Source organism: Microcebus murinus, chromosome 10 (assembly GCF_040939455.1).
Source record: "Microcebus murinus isolate Inina chromosome 10, M.murinus_Inina_mat1.0, whole genome shotgun sequence".
Classification (NCBI taxonomy): Eukaryota; Metazoa; Chordata; class Mammalia; order Primates; family Cheirogaleidae; genus Microcebus; species Microcebus murinus.
Window position 1 is genome coordinate 37291212 of NC_134113.1, and position 15420 is coordinate 37306631.

At 33.5% G+C, this 15420-nt stretch overlaps 1 protein-coding gene across 6 annotated transcripts in view; it reads left to right on the forward strand.

Moving 5' to 3' along the window:
• PPP1R12A (protein phosphatase 1 regulatory subunit 12A) overlaps positions 1–15420 on the forward strand; it is a 144651-nt gene that overhangs the window by 69378 nt on the left and 59853 nt on the right. For all 6 annotated transcript variants that reach the window (XM_012750338.2, XM_076007144.1, XM_076007143.1 and 3 more), the window contains exons 3-5: positions 2025–2143; positions 10760–10919; positions 14701–14845. In XM_012750338.2, the coding sequence (XP_012605792.2) occupies positions 2025–2143; positions 10760–10919; positions 14701–14845 (424 nt within the window). The remainder of the gene's footprint in view (positions 1–2024; positions 2144–10759; positions 10920–14700; positions 14846–15420) is intronic.

A 15420-nucleotide genomic window follows, 5' to 3' on the forward strand; every position in this document is an offset into this window, starting at 1 on the left:
GCTTTACATTTATTTTTGTAATGAGTCTTTACTAGACTGTGAGCTTTTTGAGGGGAAAGTCCCTGCTTATTTTTGCTTACCATTGTATTCCTGGCATGTAACATAGTGCTATTAATAGGTACTTACTAGACACTCTGTGTTTGTTGAATTAATGAACACATTAGAAATATAGGCAAAAGGTGTAAACAAGCAGTTCACAAAAGGAGAAATACAAATGCCAGTAAAAATATCCAAATATTTTATGCCTCGTGTATAATTGGGAAATACAAATTAAAGCAATGACAAGATATTTTATCTCCATCACATTTTTTGAGGCAGGGTATCGCTCTGTTGCCCAGGCTAGAGTACAGTGGTATAATCGTAGCTCTCCACAACCTCAAACACCTGGGCTCAAGCAAACCTCCTGCCTCAGCGTCCCAAATAGCTGGGACTGCAGACACTTGCCACCACGCTCATCTAATTTTCCTATTTTTTGTAGAGTTGGTGTCTTGCTTTTGTGCTCAGGCTGATCTGGAACTCCTGGCCTCAAGCAGTCCTCCCACCTTGACCTCCCAAACTACTAAGATTAAGGCATGAGCTGTTATGCCCAGTCAGTCATGTTGAGAGATATTTTTAAAGACTGATAATACCAGTGTCTATTTAAGAGTATGTCCATTAAGAGGTTGGTATTAGATGAAAGTGTGATCCAGCCATACTATAGAATATTTTTCAGCTATTAGAAGGGAAGAGTTACATTACAGTCCATTTTGTTTTATGATATTAATATTTGTTTTGCAAAGATAACCCCCAAAGTAACTATATATGTGTTTATATATACACATATAAATGTCATAGCAGTGGTACTGGAAAGATTTTTGCCATACTGATAGTCATTATCCTCTGGGAAAGGAACATGATAGAAGGAGAGAATGAAGGAATTCTTTTTCCCATTCTGTGGACTTGTAATTTTTTTTTACTGTTTTATAATAAGAATATTTTTATGTAGTCTGTAAAAAAAATATGTGAATGAGTTAAATTGGCTAGGGACATTTAAAAAAAGGTCCATTCTTTATATACAGAAAGGTAAAAACAGGGATGCTAATAGAAGATGGTTTAATCTAGAACTACAAGTAGTTCTGTTAATATATGGTTGGAGCCTAAAGTGTGATATAGGAAGGAAGAAGAATGAAACTGAAAAAGAAGGAAGGCCAAATCATTGAGGACCATGCATGTTTTTTAGTAGCATAGAGGAATCACTCAAAGATTGTTTTGAAGTTGGGAACTGACATGGGCAGTGATAAACAGATGACTCTGGGAGATGTGCAGTTGACACCATGAAAGGGATTAATAACCTTTTTACTGGGATCCCAGTTAGCAGGTTTGGTGAAACATATGGATACTTTCTTAGAATTGTGTTTTTGATGCATAAAATAAGATACAGAGTACACAGAATCCAACTATATTGGAATTCATTTAAGAAACTATTAGAAAAACACATTTATGGCATAATTGTATATCTGTTTCTTTAGTAGTACATTAAATAACAAGACCTAGTGGTGGGTTTAATAACTACTCTAATTTCAAAATAATGATAAGCATAAACAATATTTTAATATATCTGTATTAATTGAATTTTTTATGAACCTTCTAAATTCTACCCATGGACCCTGGGTTAAGAACTCTTGCTTGTGGAATGAGACTAGGAACATGGACATCAGTTAGGAAACCATTACATGTAGAGATAATGAAAAATCTCAGTGGAGGTAGTATATAATGATTCTGTGAAAGACTTTCTAGTTATTAGTAAAAATTAACATTTTTCGTATTAGTTAAGCAGTATGTAGACAATATAGAAAAATTAGGAAATATAAATATACAAAAGGAAAAATATGCTCTATGTTAGTTTTAAAAAAATTTAAATAACGCATATACTAGTCTTAGTTTTTACTGCTACTCTTACATAGGAACTTTCCACATTGGTTATTCATTCAGTTTTATTTCAGTTGTATTATCTTTGCTTAACTATCTTCCCTTTGATTTTATAGGTTTTTAATTGGTCAGGGAGCACATGTAGGAGCTGTCAACAGTGAAGGAGACACACCTTTAGATATTGCTGAGGAGGAAGCAATGGAAGAGCTACTTCAAAATGAAGTTAATCGGCAAGGTAATGGAAAAGGCAACCTAAATGGAAAAAAATGTTTAAAACTGTTTAGAAAGATATGATAGTTCAGTTTTCCATTAAAAGTATTTATTGAAGAGTGATCATAATTTGAATGAAAGAAAAAGTTGTCAGCTTATAAAACAATATGTGTAGATGATTCTGTTTTTAAAAATATGCGATTCTCAACTCTGTATCTTTTTAATATTTTTAACGTTGAAGGAAGTATAACAAATAGCGTGATCTGGCATAAAATTATATGGAAGTAAGAGTTTCAAGGCAAGATAAAGTGGTTTAGATATGAGTAGTAGTAGTAGGGTGTTCAAAAAAGAGAAAGGCATGGAAGATTCTAAGATTTTTGGTCTGAGCAACTGGATGGGTGAAAGTTTCTATGAGAGCTGCTAAGATTGTGAAAAGAGTAGGTTTTATAGGGAAAGATCAGGAGTTCATTTTCAGACATGTTAAGTTTCTTTTGCCTATTAGATATCTCAGCTGTTGAATATGTGAGTCTGGAGAGAGTTACAAGATAGAGATACAAATTTGGGAGATTTTAATTTATAAATGGGGAGTGATTGCTTATAGGTACAGAGTTTCTTTTAGGTGTGATGAATATTCTAAAATCAATTGTGATGAGGTTTACACAACTCTGCAAATTTACTAAAAACCATTGAATTGTACACTTTGAATGGTTTGTGAATTACATCTTAAAGCACATACATATACACATATGATGCAGCAACTCCTCTTCTGGAAATATACCCAAAAGAATGGAAAGCGAGTTCTCAGAGGTTTTTGTATATCCATGTTTGTAACAGCATTATTCACAAAGAGCCAAAGGGGAAAGCAAACCAAGTATTCATTGATGGATGAATGGATAAACAAAATGTGGTATATACATAACAGTAGAATATTTTTAAGCCTTAAAGAATCAAATCTGACATATGCTACAACATGGTTGAAACTTGAACATTATACTAAGTAACTTAAGCTAGTGACAAAAAGACAAATGCTATATGATTCCACCTATATGAGATACCTAGAATAGTCAAATTCATAGAGAAACAAGAATGATGGTTGTCAGGGGCTGGGAGGAAGGGAGAATGCGTAGTAGCAGCAGCAGCAGCAGCAGCAGCAGCAGCAGCAGCAGCAGCAGCAGCAACAGCAACAGCAACAGCAGCAGCAGCTTAATGGGTTTTACAAGATGAAAAGAGTTATGGAGCTTGTTTGCATAATAATATGAATGGACTTAACACTACTGAAATGGACACCTAAACATGGTCAAGATGGTAAATTTTATGTTAGGTGTATTTTACTACTATTAAAGTTAATGTATATATATATAAATTACTATGTGTGATTTCTGTTATATTCCATTATGTTTAGGTGGTGATCAAACAGGTAATTATCAGAGCTGTGTTTTACTAAGGTTAAATGATAGAGGAAAGGTATGAAGTATCTAGCTCATATAGAGGATTGATTCCTGCTGAAGTATAGTTAGCCTCATAACTTAATTTAGAGGATTAATTTCTGCTGATGTATGGTTTGCCAGAAAATAGAAGCTAAGGATTAGAAAGCATAGAAGCTAATTATCTTAAGCACTAAAACTGAGAAAATATTTAAATACCTAAAGTAAAATTGGGGCATTAAAAAAGTGATTAGAGGTACCTAGAGCCCAGAAGAAACTGGGTATACATTAGAAAGTAGTATAAATTGGAGCCTGGATAAGTATACAGAAGAGCTTTAACAGCCATGTTCTAGACAGGCCTTTCAAAGTCATGAATCTTCAAGAGTTGAGGAAACTAAAGAATAGATACAAAGCCTCACAACCTAGGAAGAAGAGGGATTTCTTTTTTAACTTATTTGCCCATTTTGCCCTGATGACTATCCAGATAGATAGCCAACAGTTTCCTGTCACACAATGCTAATTCCTTACCATAAATCTTTTTGTACTACTATTTATTTGTCTGATATTAGTTTGCAATTATTATGAACTAGAAAAGGCATGGAGTTGTACTGAAAACTTACTGCCATTGGGTCTCCTTGTATATAAAGGAAATTGTTAGCACAACTGTTAATAGGGCTGATTTTAATTATAATGATTTGTTCAGTGTTGATTAATGTGCCAGCAAATGTCATGAGTGCTGGCTATTAACAACAACAATAAAAGAATAACACAATCTTTGTTCTTATGGATTTTACAGTCTAGCAGTAGTGGCAAATATATAATGTGAGCTGCACAATACAGTGGGCTATATGCTAAAATTTATAGGAGCAGAATGTTGTGGGAAAACAGAAAAAGCTATGATGAACTGCTTGCAGTAGTCAGGAAAGGTTTCAAGTGTGATGACATTTAGAGGGAGTTTGTTTGGCAAAGGAGAGAGTTATCAACATATGTGAAGAAAAGGAGTTGGAGACTTATATGCAGAGAATTCGTGAGGACTGAAATGGAGATACAAAATCAGGATGGGATTAGTAGGAGATGAGACCTCAGTAGATGGGCTATGAGGGGTGCCCAACCTATGGTGAGTTGTATAATTACTAATATTTCATTATATATTACAATGTAATAATAATAGAAATAAAGTGCACAATAAATGTAATGTGCTGGAATCATCTCAAAACCATCCTTCCCTTCCCCAGTCCTTGGAAAAATTGTCTTCCATAAAAATGGTCCCTGGTGCCAAAATGGTTGGGAACCCCTGGTGAAGAACATGTATTTTGTAGGCACTGGATAGATGCAACAAAGATCCCCAAGCAGGAAATTAATCTGATTGAATTTGGCTTTTAGTAACAAAGCTGGTGGCAATCTGGAGGATGATAGAATCTAAAATACATGGTGGCATGGATTCCTTGATGAAGACTCTTAATTTAGTCCAGGTGAAAGATAAGAGCCAAAACCTATTACATTTGAGATGAAGAAGAACAGGGCTGTCTTGAAAAAATGTCGAGGTAAAATTGAAATAGTTTGTTGGAGAATTGAATGTGGAGATGAAGGAGGAATTGAAACTTACCAAAGTTTCCATTTGAAGAAGTGATGATTTAGATGAGTTCATATGGGAAAATGTAGAACTAGATAGAAACAGATTTAGGGAATACATGAGTACATACTGATTTTGTGGTAGCTAAAGGACATCTAGCTGACAGTGCAGTGTTTGATGCACTGTTGTGACATCACTTTAGTGATGTCAAGATGTGAAATGTAAATCTAGGAGAACAGTAATGAGGGGAAATTCTGGGGACTAGTAGATGAGATGGCCTTGGAAATGAAAATTGAAGACCTAACACTAATAATAGTAGTAATGATAGTAGCTTATTATGCACAAGGCATTGAGCAAAGGGCTTCACATGCATTTTTTCATTTCATCCTCACAGCAATTCTATGAGGTTTATACTACTATTACTCCCATTTGACAGATGAGAAAATAGAGGCTTAGTGATTTGCCAAAGGTCATACAGGTAGGTGTGTTTTGTAGTTCTGTCCTAAACCGTGTGACAGTTATCTTGAGCCCATACACTGTACCACTGAACTATACTGTAGTTTTTAAAAAGTCTCCTAGAAAATACTTCATAATGTTCATTTTATACATATAATGGGAATGTATACATTTATATAGCATAACTTAATTCCAAAGAAATAAAAATATAGGGGCATGTCTAAAAGATTTTAATAATCATAAAAAAGCACCCCAAATATGTATATCTAGTAATGATAAATTTTCTCAAATTATCTTGGTATGAGAGTTATTAATATTTTTTAACTCTTTAAACATTTTTTTGGCTTTTATTTCTTATTCTAGTATATTTGATCAGTAACTAGTTATGCTTAAGTAATTTTCCTTTGAAAGTAGTAATGATTGAACAGTAGCTAAAAATATTTCTGATTTACATTTTCATATGATTTTATTTAGGGACACAAATCAATTTTTGAAGCTGTTTGCTGACCAAATTCCAATCTAATTTTATTTTTTCTTACCTAAGAGATTTGGCTGCATTTCAATCTAATATTCAGCTGTTTTTAAATCATAGTGACAAATGTTAGTCTAATCACTTTATTATATCATATCTAATTATCTGTTGTTTTCATTGTTTAAAAACCTTGCAGTTATAGTGGGTGGCTTAAGAACCCATTAAATGTATTCTAAGATTTTCTTAGACCATGAAGCAGGAAAATAGAAACAGAATCACAGACTTTTAGAACTGGTCGTGTTAGTTAGCACCTTAGTGCTTACTACTGATCTAAATGCTTTTCATATATTAATTTAATTTTCAGAACAACCCTATGGGGTAGGTATTATCATTACTCTCACCTTAAAAAAGAATAAACTGAAACATAGCACAGATTAAGTGTCTTGACCAAGGTTGTACAGCTAGTAAGCGGTAAATCAGGGATTCCAACCTAGTAAATCTAGGTTTAGTATCTGTGTTCTTAACCTATCACACTAATATACAAAGAAGCTATGGCTTTCTCAAAGTCACTAGCTAGTTAGTTGAAGCACTGAAATTAGAAAACAAGTTTCCAAGTATATAGTACAATGGATTGTCTTCTAAAAATTTTTTTTGATGAACTGAGTAGGGCTTTTATAACCTAATGAGTTGTATTTAAAAAAAAAAAAACATTTTAAGAAGAGTTTTTCTTTTCTAATTTTAATTTTCTTCGAATAAGAACTTTCCCATCATATATACTTTAACATTTAAACTTGGGACCTTTTGTTTTTATATATAAATCAGATATGAGCACAATATGAAGCTGAAGAGGGTAATTGCTTTGTAATTAGGTAACGATAGCATGAAATTATATAAGTACAGAAGAAATCGGTATTTTTTTATTTCAAAGTCAGAGGAAGCTTAGAATAGTAAAAGACAATAAAAGTCAGAATGTTTAAGATGGCGAAGAGAGTAAGGATAAAGATAATAAAAAGGTACATGTTTTAAAAGACATAGTAAAAGAATAAAGCATAAGAAAAAATCTAAGATAAATCACTCAGTAAAAAGATTATTCCTAATGTATTATTATTTCTTTGTAATTTTTTATAAATAACATTAGAAGGTATGTCTTAAAGTAGGTTGATTATCTTTGTTTTTTGTTTTTGTTTGTTTTTGAGATAGGGTCTCACTATGTCACCCAAACTGGAGTGCATTGACACATTCACTATGACCTCAAACTCCTGGGTCCAAGTGATCCTCCTGCCTCAGCCCCGCAACTAGCTAGGACTACAGGCACACACCAGCTAATTTTCTTATTTTTCACAGAGACCAGGTCTCACTCTGTTGCCCAGGCTGTTCTTAAACTCCTAGGGTCAAGCAATCCTCTTGCCTCAGACTCCCGAAGTGCTAGGATTAAACATGTGAGTCCCAGCGCCTGGCCCTGGTTATCTTTTGATGGAAAATTTTTGGCATGCAAAAGTGCTTTACTATAGAACTGGTGGCATTTTATTTTTACAAAAGTTATAATAGGTTGTATTCATTATATATATTTATATAATGCATATAATTTGTTATTTTCGTAAAATCTATTTGGAAAATCTTGTTGCAAGTTTCTTTAAAATGTAGTGATGAGATACTACAATCTCTAGTTTGAAGATGACGTTTCCTGTACTTGTGTAAATCTAGGGGCTTTAAAAATATTTCTGAATTATCTACTTTAGAAGTTGAGCTTCAATTGCATATTCAACCATTTAGTCATCTTGAAAAAACTGGTAATGTGCTGAGTAAGAAGGCATAGTACGGATATAATCGAGGTAGAGGATAATAGCTTGCACAACAGCACAGACCATGATGCACTTGGGGAGCTGTGTGGAGATCTAGATGATTAGAACACTAGGTGATGGTAGACAAAAAAGATTAGAGATGAAATTTAAAATGCAGTGAGACCAAGTCATAAAAGGGTATGTCTACTACACCAAAGAGCTTGAGCTTTGTCTTATAGAAGGTAAGCAGCCATTGATAAATTTTATGTAGAGAAGTGAGATGATCTTATTTTGTTTTTTCTTGTCCCGCAATAGAGTAAATTAGGGAGAACTGAGGCTGAATGATTTAAAGGACCAGAGATAGTAGTAGACAAAGCATGAGACATAAGATGTGTGAACTAAGATAGTGATAGGGACCATCTAGAAGACAGTCTAGAGGTAGCAGCTGAAAATCTAGTAACTAATAGGGTAGTGTTTTGGTCAGCGTTCCACAGAGAGACAGAACCAGGAGGATATATGGAAGGTGATTTATTAGGGGGAATTGGCTCATACAATCATAGTGAAGTCCCACTGCAGGCTAACTGTAAGCTGGAAAATCAGAGAAGCCAGTATTATGGCTCAGTCTAAGTCCAAAGCTTTAGAACCTGGAAAACTGACAGTACAGCCTGAGAGCCCCTGGAAGGCCACTGGTGCAAGTACGAGAGTCCTAAAGGCAGGAGGAGAAAAGGATTCCGGCTCCTGAAAGGAGGGAGAAAGTAGAGAGAGGGAATTCTTCTTGTGCTTATTTGTTCCTTATGGGCCCAGATGGAATGGTACCTGCCCACATTGAGAATAGGTCTTCCTCTCTCAGTCCACTGACTCCCATGTCAGTCTCCTGTGGAAGCACCCTCACAAGCATAGCCAATGCTTTACTAACAGTGCTTTACCAGCCCATCTAGACATCCTCAATCCAGTCAAGTTGACACCTAAAATTAACTGTCACAGATAGGGTGAGGGTGAGATAAAGGGAGAATTTTAGTTGACTCTCAGGTTGCTGGGTAAGTGGTGTTTCTTACTATAGGAAATATGAGGCAAGCAGCTAGCAGATTGATCAGGGAAAACTAGGTTAAGATTTTAGGATTGAGTTTGATATGCTCATGGCATATTATTATTTCTCTAGTTGTCTCTGTTCTACAGGCTCCGATATCTAATTACTTGATATCTCTGACTCAGTGTCTTATTAGGAATCTTAAACTTCACATTTCTGAAATTGAAATTTTAATTTTTGTAATTGTTGAGGCTAAAACCCCCCGAATTGATCCTTCACTTCTCTTTTTCTCTTCTACATCCAAAATAATAACAATTTCTGCTGGTGTGCCTTGAAGAATCCAGAATTCTACCATTTTACTAACTTCACTGTTACCATCCTTGTTCGAGTTGTCATCATCTCTTGCCTGGATTATTGCAGTAGTCTCTATGATGATATCTTGATTTCTACTCTTAACTTTTTAGTTTAAGTGATGCTCTTAAATTAAATCAGATTATGTCACCTTGCCCATTGTTCTCACTACTTTCTAGATACTTTGGTCTTCTAAACAGAAGAACATTCTAAGTAGGTTTTCATCTCAGAGCCTACTAGTACTTCCCTCTGCCTAGAATGTTCTCCCAATAGTATGGCTGTCACTCACTTTATTTCTTGCTATAATGTTATCTTATTATTAAAGAAAAGAAAAGAAAAGAAACTATTTTTAACCAACCTATATAAAATAACAGCCCCTTTTCGTTGCCCCCTGTTCCTTTACCCTGCTTTATTTTTCTTCACAAATGTATCATCTAATGCCATATAGTAAGTTTACTTCTATACCCATAGCACCTAACACGGTACCTGACAAATAGTAAGCACTCGATACATATTAGATGGAAGGATGGTTAGATGGATGAAAAACTCCTGACCAAACAGTCGGACACATGGATATAAGGATTATGGGAGAAATCTTAGCTAAGGAGATACACGCACATGTATGTTATATGTGTTGTTTTTGATTCATTTATTCATTCATCATTCATTTAGTAAATATTTATTGATCCTTTACTTTGTGTCAGGTATTCTGCCAGACAGTGGGGATAAAAGTTTTAAAAGGCTCATAGTATTCTGGAGTAAAATAGATCATAAATGCATTGTGGTATGTGCTATTTATTAAATAGCCAGCAGTTGAAGCCATAAGACAACATGAAATCCTTCAGAAACTTCAGGAATATCTTTTTATTTTAATTTTTTTCCAAGATGTCGAGCTCTTTGAAGGTAGGAACTAGAGTGTCCTGTTCATTATTATATTCTTCCTACTTTTATCACCTCAGCCTAGCAATATTTAATAAGTGCATTTAAATAAATCTATATAACTTGTTAAAATTATAAAAATAATCCTAATGGTATGAAGAATGTGCTATGTTGGAAAAGGAAAGGGAGTTTAGTAGAGAAATAATTTTTTAAAGGTCTGATAAATTTTAGGTGAAAACAAGGCCTCCAAGTTGAAGTGTTCAATAAACATTTGTACCTACAAGACCAGAATTTATAGAATTGGTCAAAACAGTAGATAGAAATTTGAGCTTTATTTGCATGTAATTGTTAAAAAACATGTTTTTAGCGCAAAGGATGCTACCTTGGGAAATATTCAAATTTTAAAAAAGAAAGGGAATAATCAGAAAGTAAAAGGAAAATCAAAATAATATTGTGGGGAAAAAACCAAATAATTAGTAGAGAGAGCTACTAAAATGTCTAATATTCCCACATTTATTTATTTAACCAACTTGTTATAATCAGCTCATTTTTTCAAAAATTTGATTTAACTTTTAATTTTCATTTAAACTTGAAATGTTGTAGATAATTTTACTTTCCAGTATAGAAAGGACACTTTTTATTAAGCAAAAATAAAAAAAATTATTTTTATTTTATCAGGAGTTGATATAGAAGCAGCTCGAAAGGAAGAAGAACGGATAATGCTTAGAGATGCACGGCAATGGCTAAATAGTGGTCATATCAGTGATGTCCGGCACGCAAAATCTGGAGGTACAGCACTTCACGTTGCAGCTGCTAAGGGCTATACAGAAGTTTTAAAGTAGGTATTCTTTTTTATAGAGTTGTTTTTCTACTTTGCTTTTTTTTCTTTATTTCATTGTTTCCTTTCTTAAAATGCCTGCAAACATTATTTTGAAACAACTTATAAAAGTTCTTTAATGTTTGTTTTCAGGACAAAAGAGAAAACTACTTTGGATATGATCGTTTTTGTTCTAAAGTTCTTTACTCTCAAATTTTGATTATTCTACTGTTGTTTTTCTCAGTTGTAATTTTCCAGTAAATTGAATTTAAGTATCTGTCAACCGTTATATGTTTACCTTTTGGACTAACGATTTGCTACAGAGTCATTTTGAGGGTCCCAGATTGACTGAGGCTAAGAATAACATATAAATGTATCATCAAGTTCTGAGAACTTGATCCTGCTGAATATTTATTTACATTTAATTTATCTACAATACAGTTTTCTTTTTACTACGTGAACACTAGAACTGAGAGTGCTATTAGCATATTAAATATCAAGCCATAAGCAACTTTAACTGTGTAGGGCTCTATGTTTATCAGCAAATTTCCTTGGGAAAAAAGCTGCTTTATGTCACGACAATTTTTTTTTACTAATGCAATGCAAAAATGTTGCCAATTATTTAAAAAAAAATTATTCAGTGGATAACTTTTGTTATCTGTATTTTGGAGGAAATAAGACTGGCTCTCAGCAACATCTGCTATAACCCTCCATGTTGCTTCTTATCTACTTGGGCTTCTAATATCAGTCTGTCTTCCTTATTCCCTCTCATCAGTAAAAACAGCAAAAGGTTCACCTGTTCCTAAGTTTCCTCCTCTTTCCAGTTTCTATTCAACCTCTCCTAAGAATAGTACAGTAGTGTTGCCTTTTAATTAGTTTTCTTGTCCTCCATCTGTTTCTATTACAAAACTTTGCAAACAAATCATGAAGTAAACTTGGTGAGTTGCCAGCAGCATCCTTTTTTAAAGAGTAGAAAATATCAAAAAGTATTGCATATAGTAAGGGTAAAAATTGCTTCTTAAAACTCTTATTTCTAGAAACATATATATGAGTACTGGATTACATTATAAAATAGTTTTCTGGATGACTTCCAAGTGTTCTTTGTAATTATATTATCCAAGCTCTCAAAATCCTTCAATAGGTTCTCAGTGGGGATCAGGATAAATGTTAAACTCCTAAACTTAGCACATAAGATTCATCATCATCTGGCCACTGTCTGTTAAGTTAAAGTGCCACTGTTGCTCTTCAAGTGTGTATTATGCCATCCATATATATACTTGAAGTTGTGTCATGATGTCTTAATGCCTACTCTTGTTTCTGTCTAGATGCCTTTATTCACCATCTCTTCAAATCATAGGCAAAGTCTGTTTGATCCTTTGACTCAGCTTAAGGCTCTTGAAGCATATGAAATAAATGCTCAACTTCGTTCTTCATTAAGTGCAAATAAAAACTAACAAGTTATCTTTTTTTGTCTATCATATTGGCAAAGAACCACATTTTTGGCATACACTATGTTGACAAGGTGTGGCGAAAAGACACTCTTACATTACTAGTGGAGGAATAAATAACAATTGAGCAAATTCTGTCAAAGTGGTGGTTATTATTTAGCTTAGTAATTCTACCTCTAGGATTATTTTTTATACAGATGTTCTTACATAGGAAGTATGTGCTAACAACATTGTTTGTAATAGGAGAATAGTATAATATGTCCTTTCACTGGAATACTGTGCCACAATTAAAACAAGAATGAGAAACTCCTTACATATTATTATGGAAAGAATACTGAGACATACTATGAAATATCAAAATCAAGGATAGAAGTATATATCATTTGTATTTATTTTTAAAAATTATATTTGCTTATATATGCATGAAATCTTTTGTAAGGATCCAATCAAAATTAATACTATGATTATTTGGGGGGAGAGGAAATGATAATATTAATGGTTGGCTAAAGGTCAGCAGTGGGAGAGTGACTTCCCTATAAACCCTATATATCCTTTTATTTTTGAAACTTGTTAATATATTACTTATGAAAATAAATAGACATATATATGAAATGAAAAATAAATAGAAGAGAGATACGTTTTAAATGTAACCTTCTTTCCACTTCCACTCTCCCCTAAACACTCAACTCCTTTCAATTTGATTTCGATACCTTTCAGTTTTGTACTCCCATTGCATTTCCATGACAGAAGCTATCCCTGAGGGTTGATTTTTGTTTTAGTTTGGTCCTCCATGAGTAGCTTCTTTTACATAGGCATTTTTTCTTTTTAAGTATCATTGTGGGGCCTCGTATATTCAGAGAATCATGTTTGTTGAAAAATGTATCTGCCTTTCTAAATCTCTCTTTCCTCTCCACACAGACTCCTGAGTACTTACAGTTTTATGTTGCTCAGGATATTTAACATTATAATTCGTATTTGCTAATAGGGATATGTTTTTGTTATCTTATATTCTGGTATTATTTCTGCCTCTATTAATAAAGTTTCTGATGATACATGTGAGCAGCGATATTTCTTTAACTTAAGTCTTTGGACTTGTATCTGTTAGTATTTTCTTTATTAGATCATAACTCTTAAATTGTTGGTCTGCAGATAGATGACAGGCAGTGATATGAGAATCTTATGAGGGACTTATTAAATATAGACATTGACAAGGCCCATTCCCAATATGCCAATTCAGTAGTATTGGGGTAGTGCTGGGGAATCTTTTTTTAAAAAAAACAAGCTCTTCATGTGGTTTTGTTACAAAACCAGGATTGGAAATAGCTACTTTAGATATTTTTAGGAAATACAGGATTAGTTTGTAAAAATAAATAAATGAAGGGGGATTATGGATTAGCTGTTACTATCACCTCCTGTAGGTAAAAAAAAAAAAAAAAGCCCTTCTCAAGCTCAACATCTTGGAAAGTAAGGTAAAGGTCAACTAGATTTCACGGGTTACATATAGTGTTCATTCACTAAATGTGTGATGGTGGGGGGGTTATGCTATGTGTAATTTATAGACCCTTTCTTTGCTCTCTGTGAGCTTAATTTCTAAATAAAATAAAGATTGATGTCAATATTCAGTTAAAAGGACATACTAACATAATTTATGCAACTCTTTGCATTGCATTAAAATGTATTCCTGTTTTCAAGCTTGTTGATGATTAGAGTATCTGCTTTCTACTGCTACAGAAAAGTAGACTCGACTCTGATTCCTTGGAATATGTGTTTTGCTTTGTTTTCTTCCTAACAGATTGCCATTTTCCTTTGAAATTTTCCTGTGGTACATAACACAGGTTCCTGAAAGCTTTCACAAACCAGTTCCTAAACTGCAAGGCAGTAGAAACATTACAAAATAAGTTTGTTTGATCCCAGTATATTTTTAGAAGGCACTTAACCTGAGATGACGTATCATGTGGACACCTGAGGATAGTCTTGTCAGTAAATGAGTTTTATGTACAAACTGATCCATCAGTTTTTGATTGTACATTGAAAAATTATGGGCTTTTCTGTGAAAATTTTACATGTAAGTCCTGTTAACAAGAGTAATCAAGTCACACCCTACCGTAAGACTGAGTCATTAGGAATTAATTAAAACTGCATTATTATGGGATCAACTCAAGAACCTCTCTCTTTTTTTAGTGTTTTCTGAGAATTACTTTCTGTTGTCCTGGTTAATTCATTGAGGGGAGGGATTTGAACTCTGAAAAGAAATATATCGCAAATTTTTGTGAAATTGCATGATGTAAAGCTCTTGATTGTGTTTGCTCATTTCTGGATTTTAATGATTATCTAATTCACTATAATTTCTTTAGACTTTTAATACAGGCAGGCTATGATGTTAATATTAAAGATTATGATGGCTGGACACCTCTTCATGCTGCAGCTCATTGGGGTAAAGGAGAAGCATGTCGAATTTTAGTGGACAATCTGTGTGATATGGAGATGGTCAACAAAGTGGTAGGCCTTTTAAATGTATTTTAAATATTTTAATTTTTAGAAATACAGTTTTAATCTCAAAAGGTTATAAGCATATAAATTATGTAATTGTGTTTTTATCAACTCTATAAAACATTTTGTTAATTGGTTAATTAATGGTTTGAGTCTTTTCAGCTACCATATGAGCTGGTTCTGGCCTTGTTCTGCAAAGAAAGCAATATTACTTTTTCAGTAATCATATTACCGTACATATAGAGGAGACTTGGGTACTTCATTAATATTATATTCCCTGGAATTCATAAATTAAAGAAATTTTGCATTTCTGTGTGAATGTTTTCTGTCATCACTATGAGTTAAAACACATGTAGAGGAGTGTTTCCAATTCTCTTTAGCTGTTAGTTGTATTAGCTTGTTTATAGTAGTTTTTTAAGTGACATGGATAGTGAGGTCTTACACTAGGTAAAGATAGTAAAAACCATAAAAGTTTACACCAAATAAGATCATTGAGATGCAATATCTAGTCTCCTAGTTTTACAGATAACAGTTTAGTGAGGTAAGTGATTTCCTTAATATCACAATTAGGTAGAATGAGGAAG